At 47.9% G+C, this 18200-nt stretch overlaps 1 protein-coding gene across 1 annotated transcript; it reads left to right on the top strand.

The window, feature by feature from the left end:
* The first annotated feature begins 5244 nt into the window (after nt 1-5244).
* Nucleotides 5245-16888, top strand: LOC137906936 (FERM and PDZ domain-containing protein 1). The gene is made up of 14 exons (XM_068751235.1): nt 5245-5363; nt 7350-7513; nt 8103-8205; nt 8313-8358; nt 8581-8685; nt 9319-9414; nt 9575-9700; nt 9778-9897; nt 10257-10393; nt 10651-10870; nt 10969-11151; nt 11250-11394; nt 11519-12766; nt 13512-16888. The coding sequence occupies exons 1-14, from the start codon at nt 5245-5247 to the stop codon at nt 16886-16888; spliced, it is 6189 nt and encodes a 2062-aa protein (XP_068607336.1).
* Nucleotides 16889-18200: the final 1312 nt, after the last annotated feature.

An 18200-nucleotide genomic window follows, 5' to 3' on the forward strand; every position in this document is an offset into this window, starting at 1 on the left:
CATCGAATTTCTATAATCTGAAGAGATTATATACGCAAACAGAACAGTTCAATTCAAATTTCAGGCAACATTCGTCCACTTTCACGAAAACCCACTCGTCGTCTAGGAGACAGGAAATATTTTGCAATAGTAAGTTACACCTGTGTGCAAAGTAATTAAGACTAATGCTAAAATGTCTTTAAACTAGTAAATAAGTTCAAACAACTCATCAGTACAGGTGAACAGAATTTATGTTCATAGGTTATTTGGATTGTGAACTTGCGTTGCCAAATTGATTGAAGCGATTTAAATAAAATCATGTCAATTTGCAGAAATCAGTAAAACTAGTCTAAAGGTAATGGATTGCAGCAACCAGTGAATCCAACTTGAGTTTTAAAGTTGAAGCAGGTCTGTTACTTTCATGGTGTACTTGTTAACCTCATCAAAGTTTTAGATGTTCACAGGTTTATGGATATTTGCTGTGTAACTGGTGGTTTATAGCATGTTTATAGCATGTTTATAGCAGGTGTCACAGCTGCTGTCTATATTGATCTCGTTCTGTGAAATTATAATTAAACTCAAATATTACAAAATCAAACTGTCTGGACTGTGGCGAGGAGGAGGAGGAACGCCATACCGAAGCACAGTCACGACCGTGATGCCTTTAAGCAAGGCTTCAGCCTCAAAGGGCGTCGAAACCCCAACTATCGACCCCTAATAATAACCGACACCCAGATGTGATACATTCTGCATGTTCTTTCATGTCCTCTGGGTTCCCCTGCGCTCTCTCTCTCTCTCTCCTGCATGTCTGTTAGTTGTTCCTGCTGGATTGAAGCGTTGCATTATCCAGATGCATTATTGATGCATGCAGCACTCTGACTAACGGGCACACAAACTCCAGCCACTCATTCACATATTACTCATGAAATCGAACCTATTGTTGCACATGGGCTCACACACACAGCCGCTAAGGGCTTATGCCTCCGCTTGTCCCTTAAGGCGAATGGATGCAACATAAAATAGAGGAGAGCATCACATCAGCGTGTTGCTTTTTCCTTACAGACGAAGCATTCATCCTTCTTGAAAGGAGCCGGTCTAAAATGAAGCGCTTCACAGGTAGCCACACGCTGAGCTAACAGCGTAGCATGCTATGCCTGTAGAACAGCCGGTAGTGCTTTTGGAGGAGCTGCAAGAAACTCTTTCAACATATTTAGCTAAAGAGCAGTTAGAAGAGAGATATCTTGAGCCGCAGGAAGACACAGCGGAATTATCACAGCGGAAAGTACTGATGGGTAACAATGTGGATAGCTGGGGAGGCGTGGGGGGGGGCGTTCCAGCATCTCTTGACCAGGGCTTTGTCAGGGCCTCATTAAATATGGATGATGTTTGGGGCAGAGCTGGGGCAAGTGGGACTCCACCGGCGGCACCGGCGCCCCGAGCAGGCCCGTCCCGCTGCAATGGGGGGCCTGCTGTCTTTATCATCTCGCCCGCCTCCGTCGTGCCTCCATTTCCTCTCTTTTACCTATCTATATAAATATCTATCTGCCTTTCTGCATACCTATTTTATAAATAAGACTATTTTAGAGGAATGATTCAGACTACAACAATGTGAAATCGCCTACACAGCGAATCCCAACCTATAATTCTGGCTTTTGCCCCCCAGGAGATGGAGACTCGATCGTCACTCTGGTCCTCTGCTGCAGAACAATGGATGGAGAGAAAGCAGCGCTGCCTGATCCGTGAGGCAGAGAGCCGGTACGTGTGTCTGTCAGCGCTTCCAAGTCACTCTGCAAAAACACAAACACGGGGGGGAGTGAAACGGGCAAACAGGGAATATGTTTTTTATAGATGTAACCGTGGGTTACCTGAAACACACCTGGAAGGTGGAGGTGAAGCTCAGGCTAATCTGGCTCAGCGGGCGTGACGCACAAAAATTCTGTCACAGCCTGCAGACACACTGTAATCCCATTTGTCTTCCCTGTGCCTTCAGAGCATTATACACACAGTGTGTATCACACTGTAAGTAATGCATGCTGTACTCAATACGATTTGGAGGAAACGCACTTCCTGTTTGGAACGTGCCGGCTGCGCCTGGGCGCTGCGTTGGTTGCTGGACTCCCCCAGTCATCCCGACTATTAAATAAATATTCAATAAAGAGCCGGGAGATAGCTGGGAAGCTCGTCCCTCCTCGATTTGAAGGAGAACTGGCTCTGGCGTTCTTTATAGACATAACAGGAAGGAGGATAACAAAGGTGTGCATTAATTTAACCCTTCTGCACTAATACAGAGCGTAATCAGGGGTGATGCAAACATGCAACATTATCTTAACAGGAAAGTATGTATTTATTATGACTGGACGTTGACATTGGGATAATTGTAACGGGCCGCGTCATGTGACCTGAGGCCGTAAGCTCACACAGACTTTGATCACATCACAGGATTCTCTAACATTATGAGACAGTTTTCTTCACTTTGCCTCTTTATTTTGCTCAAAATGCCCTTCCAAATGTCACCGCCCTGGTGGAGGCTTCTCTACTTAATCATTACACTTCCTCCACCTTTATTCAGCGTGACTCCCGCAGTTTCATATTGTTTGGTCCAAATCACTAGTAAATTATTCATTTTAATGAAGGCTTTATTGCAGCACGTCTTTATGTGTTTTTGTAATCATACTTTCATATGTACGGGTCATTTTGATGCGTGTGTAGAAAAAAATAGGTTTAATCATCAAGAAAGAACAGACAGGTGGCAATAACAATTAGCTATCATCAGCAACAAGATATTTAATGAATACATACATGTATATATCATTTATATGTATTATATTTATTTTGTGCATCAAAGGGTTGCACAAGGAAAAGTGAAGCATTTCAAATATCGTGTGCACTTTCAGCGTATGGGTGCAATGTGCAAAGAATATGGAGAGAGTGAAAAGAGAGTGAAAGAGTGCAGCAGGAAAAGCTTCATGCGGGCGGGGCGGGGCGGAACAATGTGCTGATGCAGCCGATCATTCAGCGTCTGTCGGTGTGTGTTTCTCTGCTCAAACGCAGCCTCACCATTAAAGGAAACGTCCAAACCTAAAACGCCCCCGTACTGTTTTACAGCAGAGTCATTCCGCCACGCCAGAGGCCAAATCTATTTATTCAACGCTATCCGAGTAAATCAGAGGCGTTGATGCTGTCAAAATCAAAGATGAGGCAGAGAAAGCAAAATTAGAGCTGGCATTCAGCGAGGGAGGATTTCCTTTGAGCTCCATTCATGCTGCTTTGTTATCGGCACAGAGAACTGAATTAACACATGTAAGAAATGTGATTCCTCCCTCAACCATCGGTAATCTAATAGAGAGAGGAGGAGGAGAGACAGGGGAAGGGGGGGCTCTGCAACCAGTGATGCTCCATGAAGAGCCAGAGTGGAACGGAATCCAAATTCACATCACGGACAAGAACGTAGAAACTCTGTGGATCAGATTGAGTAGAGTTCAGTTATTATGAACCTTTAAAGGGGCTGGGATGCTCAACATGCTAAAGGGAGCCAGTAAACGTGCATCCGAGCTCAAAGGGCGGAAACCGAGGTATAAACATGAGAGCCGACAGAGGTCCAGAGCTCGTCTCTGATACGCGTGTGTGTGTGTGTGTGTGTGTGTGTGTGTGTGTGTGTTACTGCTTCTTCGTGTGTGCATCATTGCCCTTCATGCGTCGGAGAGTCGGTTGTGTTATTCTGACCCGAACAAACCCAAGTGCGCTGCTGCATTGGGCCGCTGTAACCCGAGACGGCTCATGCTGTGAACACACAGACAGGAAGTGATAGGAGGTGAGCGGCAGATAGACTGAGGGAGGCGGTAGAGGGGTATATCCTCAGACAGATGGATGGGTAATGTGCTTAGGGCTCCAGATCCCCCAGGAGGCACTGCTCTCTGGATGTGTCATCACTAAGCCTCTTACCTCCTATCACACTTGTTTTCTATCCTCCTCACATTTAGTTGTCTTCTCCTGTTTGATCATGCCCCATCTGATCCTCCTCTCCTCTCCTCTCCTCTCCTCTCCTCTCCTCTCCTCTCCTCTCCTCTCCTCTTCTCTCCTCTTCTCTTCTCTTCTCTTCTCTTCTCTTCTCTTCTCTTCTCTTCTCTTCTCTTCTCTTCTCTTCTCTCCTCTCCTCTCCTCTCCTCTCCTCTCCTCTCCTCTCCTCTTCTCTTCTCTTCTCTTCTCTTCTCTTCTCTTCTCTTCTCTTCTCTTCTCTTCTCTCCTCTCCTCTCCTCTCCTCTCCTCTCCTCTCCTCTCCTCTCCTCTCCTCTTCTCTTCTCTTCTCTTCTCTTCTCTTCTCTTCTCTTCTCTTCTCTTCTCTTCTCTTCTCTCCTCTCCTCTCCTCTCCTCTCCTCTCCTCTCCTCTCCTCTCCTCTCCTCTCCTCTCCTCTCCTCTTCTCTTCTCTTCTCTTCTCTCCTCTGAGATCCGTCACTCAGACGTTCATTAAATTAGGTGTCTATTATCATCATTCATCTGTTCTTACAATCACTGATTCATTGATCAGATTTATCCCCTGACTTAAAAGTGATGGGGGTGGGGGGTTATTCATCTACTCAGGTCCCAAACTTTAGCCATCTATCCACGTTCCTGCTGCTGACGGGAGTTGCTGCATCCTTTCTCAGCTTATTGTTGAGGACTGTTAATTAATGTCAGTCATCCAAATCCTTTAAAAAAAAAAAGACATTCGGTCGCGAGAGGAAATCAAATCATAAAGTAGAACCTCCGTGTTAAACGTTATCAGCAGCCTGTGGTCGTGAGGTCAGAGGTGACACCGATGACAACCTTAACGTGTGTGTGTGTGTGTGTGTGTGTGTGTAAGCTGATACGGCATTAGCCAGACTACCGCAGGCGTCCATAGACCCATTAGCACGCAGCTGCTGTACGGATACATGTTTTAGCCTGTCTGAAACACGCGTTCATTACGTCCACCAACCTCCAGGTCAACAACCGACGAGCGACGGCCTCACAACAAACACAACAGGGACACACTTAAAGGGACCCGGTTGTAATTAATGATTAGGAATGAATGATATTGATGTTTACTGAGAGTTCTGGCTTGTAGCGGTTGGAGAGCTAAGAGCCCATTAAGCTACATGGAGTCATCAGTGTCCTACCGACCATCCTAGTGTGTGTGTGTGTGTGTGTGGTGGGGGGGGGGGGGGGGGGGGTCTCTTTTCACTATTGTATTTTCTGATTGATCAGAACCATTTGATAAATTTGACCTTTGCCCGCTCCGTAGGTAAATGGAGGTGCAGGACAGAAGTTGCTCCCCGTCCCGTAGGACCAGTCGGGTGGAGCAGGTGGTGGGGCGATGGCTGAGGCGGTCGAGAGACCTCGGCAGCAGGTCTCACTCTCTCAGCAGGTAAACCCACGGAATGGACTTTTTACTCCTGTGTTCTAGATTAGTCCTACTACTGCAGTACTACTGTGTTCTGGATTAGTCCTACTACTGCAGTACTACTGTGTTCTGGATTAGTCCTACTACTGCAGTACTACTGTGTTCTGGATTAGTCCTACTACTGCAGAACTACTGTATTCTGGATTAGTTCTACTACTGCAATACTACTGTGTTCTGGATTAGTCCTACTACTGCAGTACTACTGTGTTCTGGATTAGTCCTACTACTGTATTCTGGATTAGTCCTACTACTGCAGTACTACTGTGTTCTGGATTAGTCCTACTACTGCAGTACTACTGTGTTCTGGATTAGTCCTACTCCTGCAGTACTACTGTATTCTAGATTAGTCCTATACTACTGCGGTACTGCTGTGTTCTGGATTAGTCCTACTACTGCAGTACTACTGTGTTCTGGATTAGTCCTACTACTGTATTCTAGATTAGTCCTATACTACTGCGGTACTGCTGTATTCTGGATTAGTCCTACTACTGCAGTACTGCTGTGTTCTGGATTCATCCTACTCCTGCTGTACTACTGTATTCTGGATTAGTCCTACTACTGCAGTACTACTGTGTTCTGGATTAGTCCTACTACTGCAGTACTACTGTGTTCTGGATTAGTCCTACTACTGCAGAACTACTGTATTCTGGATTAGTTCTACTACTGCAATACTACTGTGTTCTGGATTAGTCCTACTACTGCAGTACTACTGTGTTCTGGATTAGTCCTACTACTGTATTCTGGATTAGTCCTACTACTGCAGTACTACTGTGTTCTGGATTAGTCCTACTACTGCAGTACTACTGTGTTCTGGATTAGTCCTACTACTGCAGTACTACTGTGTTCTGGATTAGTCCTACTCCTGCAGTACTACTGTATTCTAGATTAGTCCTATACTACTGCGGTACTGCTGTGTTCTGGATTAGTCCTACTACTGCAGTACTACTGTGTTCTGGATTAGTCCTACTACTGTATTCTAGATTAGTCCTATACTACTGCGGTACTGCTGTATTCTGGATTAGTCCTACTACTGCAGTACTGCTGTGTTCTGGATTCATCCTACTCCTGCGGTACTACTGTATTCTGGATTAGTCCTACTACTGCAGTACTACTGTGTTCTGGATTAGTCCTACTACTGCAGTACTACTGTGTTCTGGATTAGTCCTACTACTGCAGAACTACTGTATTCTGGATTAGTTCTACTACTGCAATACTACTGTGTTCTGGATTAGTCCTACTACTGCAGTACTACTGTGTTCTGGATTAGTCCTACTACTGTATTCTGGATTAGTCCTACTACTGCAGTACTACTGTGTTCTGGATTAGTCCTACTACTGCAGTACTACTGTGTTCTGGATTAGTCCTACTACTGCAGTACTACTGTCTTCTGGATTAGTCCTACTCCTGCAGTACTACTGTATTCTAGATTAGTCCTATACTACTGCGGTACTGCTGTGTTCTGGATTAGTCCTACTACTGCAGTACTACTGTGTTCTGGATTAGTCCTACTACTGTATTCTAGATTAGTCCTATACTACTGCGGTACTGCTGTATTCTGGATTAGTCCTACTACTGCAGTATTGCTGTGTTCTGGATTCATCCTACTCCTGCGGTACTACTGTATTCTGGATTAGTCCTACTACTGCGGTACTACTGTATTCTGGATTAGTCCTACTACTGCAGTACTGCTGTGTTCTGGATTCATCCTACTCCTGCGGTACTACTGTATTCTGGATTAGTCCTACTACTGCGGTACTGCTGTGTTCTGGATTAGTCCTATACTACTGCGGTACTGCTGTGTTCTGGATTAGTCCTACTCCTGTGGTACTACTGTATTCTGCATTAGTCCTACTCCTGCGGTACTACTGTGTTCTGGAGTAGTTCTAGACTGTTAGCTTTAACTGCGTTGAAGCCGATCTAACCTGCTTCCATCCACCTGTTGCTCTGCAGAGATCGGGTCGAGGTGGACTGGAAATCAGCGGAGCTGAGCCGCTGCGATCAGAAGAATTACCCCTTCCGCTTCAACGTTCAAATCCAGCGGGACCCGACCCTCGGTTCCCACGGCCTCACGCTGACATCTCATACGCCCATCCTGGTGCAGGAGGTGACCCCAGGTAGGGCGAACAGGAGGTGCGGGGTCTGGTGACCCGGTAACACACAGAAGAGGAGCGCCGTTCGGCCTGCGGACCGACTGATGCATACAAGTACACAGCATCACATGAAAAAAGGAGCTGCAATAAGGCATCAATAACGAGACGAGAGAGAGAGAGAGAGAGAGAGAGAGAGAGAGATCAGTATGATGTAAAAACTACAAGAGCTTTTAACGTAATCGAGGCTCTCAGGCAGCACTTCCTCCCTCGCTCACATTCCTCGGCTACTTTGTGTTTGGAAGTGATTGAGTCTCGCCTCAGGACACGGGACATACATGCAGCAGCGCTGCAGGCGTGCCTGGGAAGGTTAGCGCAGGCTGAGCCCTCAGTAAAGGTAGCAGGACGCTTAAAGACACGCAGATTGGACACGACATTGCTTGGGTGGTTGGTCTCTCTGCAGTGGACGCTTGGTTTGCAGAGCTGTGTGAAAACGAACTCCTTTGTGTGGGATAAAAGGCGATGACTAGCGGCTGTGTTTAATCAGCCTGAGCGGCGGCGTGGACGGGTGAAACCGAGTGAGACACAGCAGCATGTGGACATTGTGTTTGTCCAGGTGGTCCTGCAGAAGGGCGGCTCGTCCCCGGAGACCAGCTTGTGAAGATCAATAACGTGGCCGCCGATGACCTGACCCCGGAGCAAGCTGCTGAAATAATCAGGTCTGCAGCCACTGCCGTCAGGACACTCATGATGGTTCATACACACGCCGCACGCTGCGATCAGTCACGCTTACCGGTACTCTGGTGGTGTTGTTGTTTTCTCTCAGGGAGTGTCAAGAGTCGTTGGCAATGACTGTCCTCAGGACCATCCTGGTAACACCCCCCACCCCCCCACACACACACACATACTGCTGAAGGTTCAACACTAAGACCCGTTTGAATGCATCTTTAATATTGGTGATGATATTTAACTGCTTTTAGAAACAATATGCTTTTGTTCCTCTGGTAAGACCCGCCTCCTCATCCGGAGCTCAACCCACGATCAATAAATCAGAATCAGAAAAACACCAAATGATCAGTTTGCCTTCCGCGCAGGGCCCAAAGTCCTCGTTCATCACACCGGAGAAGAGGGCCAAGCTCCGGTCCAACCCCGTCAAGGTTCACTTTGCCGAGGAGGTGGAAGTCAACGGACAATCTCAGGTGAGGACGCCGCCACGCTGCAGCCTCGCCTCGCGGCCGGGCAGGGCTTCCCCGTGTCAGAGTGCAGTCTTGGCACTGGTTGGTCCGAGTTCTCAGGCCGCCAGCGGATGTAAATTCAGTTGAACAAGGAAACCCGCAGGCTGGAGTGCCCGTCATTAATCAGTGATCGATACCTGCCTCGCCCTCAAGGCCTAATGTCTGTAATTACTGGGCAATAAGATCAGATTATGGCGATAAGTAGAGACGGAGATGAGGGAGGACAGGAAGACAAGAGGAACACAAGACATCCCAAAGCGCTCGTTAAATCTTTTTTACATGCTTGTGTTTAAACTCAAATCGTGTAACCAGATGGATTCATGTCTTTTTTGATGCACATTTTTAATTTGTGTAATAAATAGTGTGAATAAAAATGAGAATCCTCACAAAGGCTGATTCTGTGAATTAAACAGCGACTGTATTTACAGGAAGAGCTCCAGTCTGCTGTCATAAATGCCTTCTTTAAGTCGATACACATGTTTTGCGTGTTTCTGTGTTGCGTGGATAGAAACTGATTGTGTACTCGTGTATCTCTGTCTTGGCCTCGTCATCATGAGACCATCGGCTTCAAGCCTCTGACGACGCATCTGCTTTCAGGGCAACTCGCTGCTCTTCTTGCCGAATGTTCTGAAGGTGTACCTGGAGAACGGGCAGACCAAGGCCTTTAAATTCGAACCAAGCACAACCGTCAAGGTATTTCATTCCACCTTCATTTGAAACGTGCGCGCCTTCAGGTTTTATCCCGCCGTTTAGATCTGCCATCTCGTCTTTGTGGCACCAGCACCTGCAAATCTCAGCGTTCTTTTCGTTTTGTAAGATGTTGCTGTCAAGGTGTCATCTTTTTGTGCATCAGGACATCGTGATGACGTTGAAGGAGAAGCTTTCTCTGGGCCGGATCGAACACTTCGCCCTCGTGCTGGAGCAGCAGCACAGCATCACCAAGCTGCTGCTGCTGCACGACGAGGAGCGGATCCAGCAGGTGCCACACAGCAGTTGCAGCAGCCAGGGCCTGAAAGTGGGTTTAACCTGTGTGTGTGTGTGTGTGTGTGTGTTCAGGTGGTGCAGAAGAAAGAGGCCCACGACTACAGATGTTTGTTCCGTGTTGCTTTCATGCCCAGGAATCTGCAGACGCTGCTGCAGGAGGATCCCATCGCATTCCTGTACCTCTACCTGCAGGTAGATTTGATGGTTGAGGAATCTAAAAATAGAGATAAAATAAATGTAGGAACATTATTTGTGGTGTAAATCATAATATAGGAAGACTGAGGTCTTGGCGGAGGTCTGTGGTCCATTTATTTTTGTTCATTTTGCTTGAACAAATGATTTTTTTGTCTGTTCTGTCTTTTTCGTGTGGCCTAGTTGTGCGTGCGTCATCACACCCTCAGCCCGTTCAGGCGAGGGTGTGATGACGCACACACAACTACACACTGTCCACACTGGACTCCCAGAGATTGGATTGTTCTCAAAATCTTACATTGAAGCTCTTACGCTTTGGAAGAAGCCAATGTGTGTGTGTGTGTGTCTTTGCATGTTAGGGGGTGAACGATGTGCTGCAGGAGCGCTTTGCAATAGAGATGAGGTGCAATGCAGCTTTGCGATTGGCTTCGCTGCACATCCAGGAGAGGCTGGCAAGCTGTGGACAGTCAACGAAGACCAGCTTGAAGATTGTCACGTGAGCCGCGCACAGAAACTTTAATGATTTAGATCCTGTCCTTATAAAAACACAGTCATTTACTCCTATTCAACTCCTTCAAACGACGTGGGCCCTGTTGGTCCCGCCTATGAGAGCCAAAGAAGTATATTTCCCTAGCATGTCTCTGGCAGCGGCATCAGAGATTGTGCGACTGTAAGGAGTCACTTTAAAGTCGCCGCCTCGTGCTGCTCAGTTCTCTGAAGGGGCTCCTGGGTCTGGCTGTTTGTTTGCTCCAGGAAGACGTGGGGCATCGAGAACTTTGTGTCATCCACCTTGTTGAGGAACATGCGAGAGAAAGACTTGAGGAAGGCCATCGCCTACCACATGAAGAAGAGCCAATCGCAGCACGACCCCAAGCAGAAGGGCCTGCCGGCCGATCGGGCTCGGATCGACTACCTGGAGGAGCTGAGTGGCCTCAAGTCGTTTGGAGGGAAATCCTTCAGCGCGACCATGATGGTACTGCGTGAACTGCTTGCTGTATTTGTGTTCAATAACATTTGTCAGGTTTCACAGTATTTGTCCTCTGCCTGTTCCCCCGATGCCCCGCCCTTAAGCTCCAGGACAGGGAGTCGATGGTGACCTTGCTGGTGGGGGCGTGCTACGGGGTTAGCCAGGTGGTCAACCACAAACTGAGCATCTTGTCCACCCTCACAGAGTTCACCAGCATCACACGCATCGAGCTGCTGCCTGAATCCGACAGGGTCAGCCTCGTCAAGATATACCTGCACGACATCAAGGTGAGACCAGGAACACACCTGAGCATCGACACCACTGACATGCCGGCGGAGGCGAAATCAAATCGTATATACCTTTTCTTTCCTCATGTCATACGAAGCCCATCACGTTGCTGCTGGAGTCGGTGGCAGCCAAAGACATGTCCTGCCTGATAGCGGGCTACTGTCGCGTGTCCGTTGATCCCAACCTCAACGTCTTTCCCTGGATAGACGACTGCAAGAAGCACAGAGTTTCTGCTGAGGAAGGTGCAAAAAATGAAACGCACGCATTCATTTTAAAGTCCAGCCACAACATGATCCACACATTTAAGAAGAAGTCCCACACAAGCATGTTCTAAATAATGAAGTCTTGTTTTTGCATTGCAAAAAGGTTACGTGTCGCGATGTGGTAGCGACTCAGACGACTCTTCAGACACGGACCGGCCGGTCGCTCGGGTGGCTCACGATGAGAAGCCCCGCCCCCGTGTCAGATCCTCATCGGACCCGGAGGGAAGAAAAAGAAAAGACAGGGAGAGAAGGAGAAGCAAGAATGGAAAGCAAAATGGAGATAAGGAAGAAAAGGATGCTGACACAGAAAAGTGTCTGCTGGATCGGAATAGAGAGAGTGAGGCTGAAAACACAGAGTGCAGGGAAGATGCAGCGAGCGCTACGATTGGTCAGCAGATACAGGTAGAAATCACAACCGGTGACTTGGAGGAACGACGAGCTAAAGGTGGAGAAGATGGTAAAACAGGAAGTGGAGAGAAGCTGCAAGCAGCAGAGGAGCAGCCGTCGATGTCGGAAGCATCGGATTCTCTTCAGTCCGACTCTCGTGTCCTCAGCAGCCCTTCCAGCGACTCCCTCGATGCTCTGGAGGAAGACGACCTGATGGCGTGCTCTTCATCCTCCATCCACGCCGGTGCTCCACAAGCTTGTGCCCACATCCCCTCTCCCCTTCAGCTTCACCCTCACCCTGAGAGGCACATTCAGCCCCACCGACTCACCCCTCCACCGACTCACCTCACATCTCAGGACAGAAAAGAGGCGATCTCCGGGCGGTCGGGCGACGGCGCCGACCCCCATCGCCTCACACCCGTTTCGCCCCCACTGCGCCTTCACCAGGGTCGAAAGCCTTCAGGTGACCCCTGCTCTGATGACAGCTCCCTGTGCTTTGCTGAGCTTTCCCGCCTTGTGGACTTCCTGCCGAGTCCCCCAGAGGCCAGCGAGGATGATGAAGATGAAGTGATTTTAAGGAGGAGGACGATGTTGAAAGACTTGGATGAGTCCGTGAGAAGAGCGGGCGAAGTTGTAAGTGTGGAGGGTGGTGTTAAAGAACGGCTCTTATCCCCGTCCCCGTCGTCTCCGTCCTCACACATGCCGTTTGTGTTCAACTTCAACCAAGACGACGCCCGCTGCTACTACAAACTGTGCTCCAACATCACCCCCGACAGCGCCCACAGCCTCCCCTGCCCCGCGCAGCATGGTGCGGGCGAGGGCAGGAAGGGAGGTCAGGCGGACATCATTCCCGTCCTTGAGCCGCCGCCTGGCTTCGGAGACAGCAGTTCTGACGAGGAGTTCTTTGATGCCAGAGATCGCTTCACCTCGCCGGAGGATGCCGCCTCAGGGTGCAAGCCAAGAGGTGATGTGGTTTTCATTTTGGAGCTAATCACGTGCATATTTCTGTACGATCAATGAGAGCAAAGGCTGTTAATCTAATTCTGCTGCCATCTAGTGGTTGAAGTGTTTACTTCACTAGAATACTGTCAGCAGGATTCACCCTGCACCCCGGCCCGGTACAAGGGCGGGTGTACAACCAATCTAGAACACGCGTCCGTCCAATCAGCATTCATCAGCAGAATGCTCACAGTTTATGGGCAACATCTCTTTATTAGGAAAAACAAAATTATGTTTGTGTTTTTCATTCAATTTCTGATATAAGGCAATACTATATTTTCACAAACTCTATTAGTATGTGAAAGTGAAAACTAGAAAAGCACTCAGAGGGCGCAAACCTCCGCCAAGAAGCTCATTCCGCTCCTAATTGGATCGTCACCAAAAGGTTCTTCATTGTTCTTGGTATTTTTATACACCAACAATAAAAAGTGAATCGGAGTTGTATTTTTAACATATTTTTGAATCAGTTAATGTGGTTTTTAATGTTAAAATTGCACATTTGTTCCTGACCTCATTCTGGATCAGATCCAGATGAAATTCGGTGGTGTGACAGAGACCCCCACCCTACACGATTGTATCAATTCCATAAATATCGGTCAATAATCAACCGAGATATTGAGGAACACATTTTTGACTTATTTGCAACCGTTTGTGTTAACCTTTTAGGTGCATTCTGGTTTTTTAGGTGATCCTTTTTGATTTTCTTTCAGATCTTCGCACAGAGGTTGAACCGGACCGTCTCAGCCTCAGTGACATCAGCGTCTCTGTGATGGATGCAGACAAAGACGGAAAAACCGAAGAGGACAGAAAAGGAGAAGAGGAGGAAAGAGGCATCAGAGAAACGTTGCATCTCAGGAAAAGATCCCGTAAGCGCCGTTCCTTCATGGAAACAGATTACACCTCTATGGTGTCTTATCCAGAGCCAGATCCAGAATCACAACAGGACCTGGTCACGAGTAGGCCGCACAAGAAACTTTTAACAGAAGTCAGTGATGCCCAGCTGCTGAGTTCAGATCCTGAACCCTCAGAGCAAACAAAGAATCCCAGTCTGACTGTCTCGTCTCTGACTCACGCTGAAGGGGAACCGGCTCAGCTCGAGACAAAGCCCATCCTGTCTACACCCTGCTTACATGGACCTCCTCTTTGTGGTTTTGGGTCTCAAGAGCCACTTAAAGACCCACAGTTGCCCTCCAGGACCAGGAAGCAAGAAATGGAAATGGAGCCAGACTCAATGGAATCCAAATCGGTCACAGACCTGGTGAAGTCACCATCTTCTATCACCATTGTCCGCTGCCCGGTGGATCCAAATGGGAAAGAGTGCACTGATCGTAGGGGTGATGGAAAGGAAGAAGAGGGACGGGAGGAGATTGGGGAGCGTAAAGAGGAGGGAGAAAAGGAGGACACAACAGTTATTCCAGGAAAAGGGTTTTTCACAAGTATGTTTTTGCCAGAAATCACAGAAGAGGAAAATGTGGGTGCAGAAGACGAGAAAGAGGAAGGGAACGGAAAACCAATTGATTCAAAAATGGCACTCGTATGTTCTGAAAGGCAGCCAGAGGCCAACATTCCCAAACATGCATGTTTGTTTGAGGGGAGTAACGGCAGTGTTCATGGCTTTGTGGGAGCCCATCTGTTTGCCCCGGCGCAAACCTCACACATGAAAGGTGTGTATGTGATGTCAAATCCACTGTCGTACTCAACACCATCTCCTCCCTCATCTCCTCTACCTGCAGTACCAGTTCACAAAACACAATGGGACTGTTTCATGAAAGAAGGAGCCAAAGAAAACTTCAGAACCTCGACACAAATCTCGTCACCTAATTCTGAGGAGACGTCAGCTAGCCAGCAAACACAACCCAGCAAATCAGGGATATATTTAGAAGTTAACACAGCCATTAATGAGGATGAAGCAGTCAGTGCTGTAAGTTCAACAATGACTAACAGTGATGAGATCACTGACGGCACCAATTCAGACAATGTTTTCTACGATAATGATGTGAATAATTCACTAAATTCCAGTTTGCGTGACACCAAACACGGCTGGGCTGCAGTTACAGATCATAGCATCAGTACTAGTCCAGCTACGGAAGCTAAAAGTGATGTTGAAACGCAGACAAGCATTAAGTCTGTTAGTAGCGAGTGTTCTATGAACTCCATTGATGCCACACCTGGAGTTTCAATAAGTGTCACGCCTCCTTCGTTTCATTCAAGTCGCCGCTCAAGAAGCGAGGTCACATCTCAAAGTGCTTCACTTTCAAATCAAACCAAAGACAAACCCAGAAGTGATTCCGTCGTGCCCAGCGCCAAATATAAAGATGGTTTACCGCATCAATGTTCAGTAGAAGCTAATGCAGACACAATCCACAGTCTTTCCAAGGATCCTCCTTACCTTACACCTACTCATTTGCTCTTCCAACCTTGTTCCCCAAGTTTTATGGGTTGCTTATCTGCCTCCACGCTGAGGGGGAAGATTCAAAAGTTGCCCTTGTATTTATCTAGATCCCAGGAAACTCTCAGCCAAGCTGCGGTAGGAATTGTGGCTCAGAGTCCTGCTGAGGACACCAATCGGAAGAATGTTGAGATCATCATTACAGACATTGATGAAGTCACACAAACAAAAGACTTTGACGTAAACCCAAGTGCAGAATTGGTGGAGTCCGACGACTCAGATACGACAATTACAGGATCAGAAGCTGATGGGGAGTTCTTTATTGAAACAACCTCGGAAAAGAGTTTTCATTCAGTGCCGGAGGAGAAGGAACAATCCTCTCAATTGCCTGTTCAAACTGAGCCCAAATCCCAACACCAGACTAATCCAGTAAACGCTGGACCAATGGAGAACACACCAGGGCCAATAACAGAACCCCCAGGCTCCATAGGTAACTGCCTTAAAAGAGACTATCTAGACCTAAGAGACACACCTAGTCTGGTAAAAGATGCCTCACCTTCCATCCCTTCTCAAATAGTGGTGACAACACAGAATCTAACTGGGCCAGGGCCCCCTTTTCATAGTCAGCCACAGAAAGTGAGACAGAGCAGCAGCAGTAGGCCTTTAATGGATCTTTGTAGGCCTACCGAGCCTTTCTCCCCAGGCTGCAGGGTGTTTGCCATCTGTCAGGAGCCATCTCAGACAAAGACCCCTACGGAGATTGGAACTAGACCAACCTTAAAATCTGAGTTTGGCTGTAGTTCAATGCTAACATCTGGGTGTGAGACAGTCATGGAGGGAACGCTGTTTCCGTCGGATGCCTGCGGCTGCCCGCCGGTCTATGCCAACTGTTTTGGGGGAGGCGACAGCTTCGATGAAGAGCTGACGGTGTACGAGTTCTCCTGCCGGACACAGAGCAGCAGCATGACTCAGAGCTCTGGGGCAGGTCTTCCTCTCATGACCTCTCCACCTATCCCCTCCTTTCTCTCCACCTCATCCACCCACCCTTCTTCCTTCCCACACTCCATCCTTTTCTCCTCCACCTCTGAACTAAGCCCTCTCCTCTCACCGCTGTCTGAAGCCTCAGACTGTTTCCTGTCTCAAACACCCAAGGATACCATCGGTCGACTGGGTCAGCAGTGCTACCCACAACCCCCTGCAGGATTTCAGGTACTCCGTATTGACGTGGACCAGCTCCTTTCCACTTTAGAAAGTAGCGGTCTTGACCGATCTGTGGCGAGGCAAGGAGGTCGCCACCAAAGAGACACGTGCCCCGCCCACTTTACGGAGAACAAGCGGTTGCTCCAACTAGAGGCACGCCGTCTAATGTCGGACTGCCAGAAGGTGGTGGGGATCGGACAGAGCCCAGAGGAGATGCTTCACTCCCTAGCTGACAGCTTCCGCACCCTGATTGAGCTGGCGGTTATATGCCTCTGGTTCTCAGGCTGTGACAGGTGTGACCGGAGGAATGCCGAGGCCGTTGCAGGTCTGGCAGATGTGGCCCGTTCGTTCAGGGACTTCTGTCTGGCAGCAGAGCGAGCCAGCAGCAAGCGCAGCTGCCAGGACCTGAGTGCCAAGCTGTTAGCCAAACAGTGCACCGCGCTCACCGCCTCCGTGTTCTGTCTCACCCAGCTGTTCCGCACCCTCACTTCATTATGAGCGGACCAAGAGCTCTAAAGTCTTCAAGGTGACCTTCAAACAAACCAGGAAGTCTATGTCTGTGGCAGATGTAGCTAGGGAAAGACCCGGGGCCCCATGTTTAAGACCAGTAGTGTCGCTGAGACCCACGTCAAGTCAAACGATTGCAACAATCTCAACATCATAGAGCCAGTTTGAGATCGTTGAGGTGCATGTGGTTACGGACTATTTACTGTGCACGAAGAGCCCGCAACAATCAGACTGTGGGGGTGGTCCAAGCTGCAAAACCAGAACCTGCTTGAGGGTCGTGACTGAGGAACATCTGTACTTGAATGTATTCTGAGGTATTTATTATGTTTATTTATTCCCTTATTTAAGTAAAGTGGTCCTACAGTGAGTAAGGAATGTAATGACAAGGGAGGGAGACATTTTGACATGTTTATGGAAAAAGGTTTGGGACAGAGCGGAGCTTTGTGAGCGGACTGGTCCTTTTGCACATATGCATAAGCACAAAACCTCAAAACTAGAGTCACCACATATTCCTTCATTTACAGGCCTTTTGTTTGACTGACCTGTGTCTCAAATACATACAACACACACACACACAAGCACACACAATCAGCCACTTTATTAGGTATGCCCATTCAATTGTAATTATAGTCTACCATTTCTTAGTTTTGATGGCAAAAAGGGAGTCCCACCCGGTACTCGGAAGGTGTACCAAATAAAGTGTCTGTCATCCGTCCGTCAGCGATCTCTTCACATCTCCTGTTTAATCGGTGAACCCTGGAGTGAAACATGACACGGCTGTCAATCAGACTCGCGTACACCTGGATTCTTCATTCTCTCCTTCCTGGGGGGCTCAAACATAGTCGTGAAGCGATGATGATTTTTGAAGAACTGAACCGAACTGGCGCAGTAATTGGTTGACAGCCTGCCATCGGTGGTCCTTGAACGCGACACAGATTTATGCAGAGATCAGTGTTACAATATTTTTACTTGGAATGCTGGTAAAATCTAAATGACTGGACCTGCATGTTCACCACTGCATCAATAGGAACAACACAAGCAGTGTTTCTGTGCTTTGGTATCATCATGGCAAATGAAGCGTATGACTGATGTCCAGTTTTGTGTCTTCAGGTTGCAAAATAAGAGAAATTATTTTCTTTCCCAAAGGAACTGAATGACCAAACAAGTGGGATCACTTTTCTGAATCCTCTGTCTGTGCTCACAGAGCATGCACAAGGCATTGTTGTGTCATCAGGGATTTTATCGTTGAATGACTGAATGATGATGTTTGTCGCTTTGTAATATTCAACTCCTAATATTAAAA

This window comes from Brachionichthys hirsutus, chromosome 17, assembly GCF_040956055.1.
Source record: "Brachionichthys hirsutus isolate HB-005 chromosome 17, CSIRO-AGI_Bhir_v1, whole genome shotgun sequence".
Classification (NCBI taxonomy): Eukaryota; Metazoa; Chordata; class Actinopteri; order Lophiiformes; family Brachionichthyidae; genus Brachionichthys; species Brachionichthys hirsutus.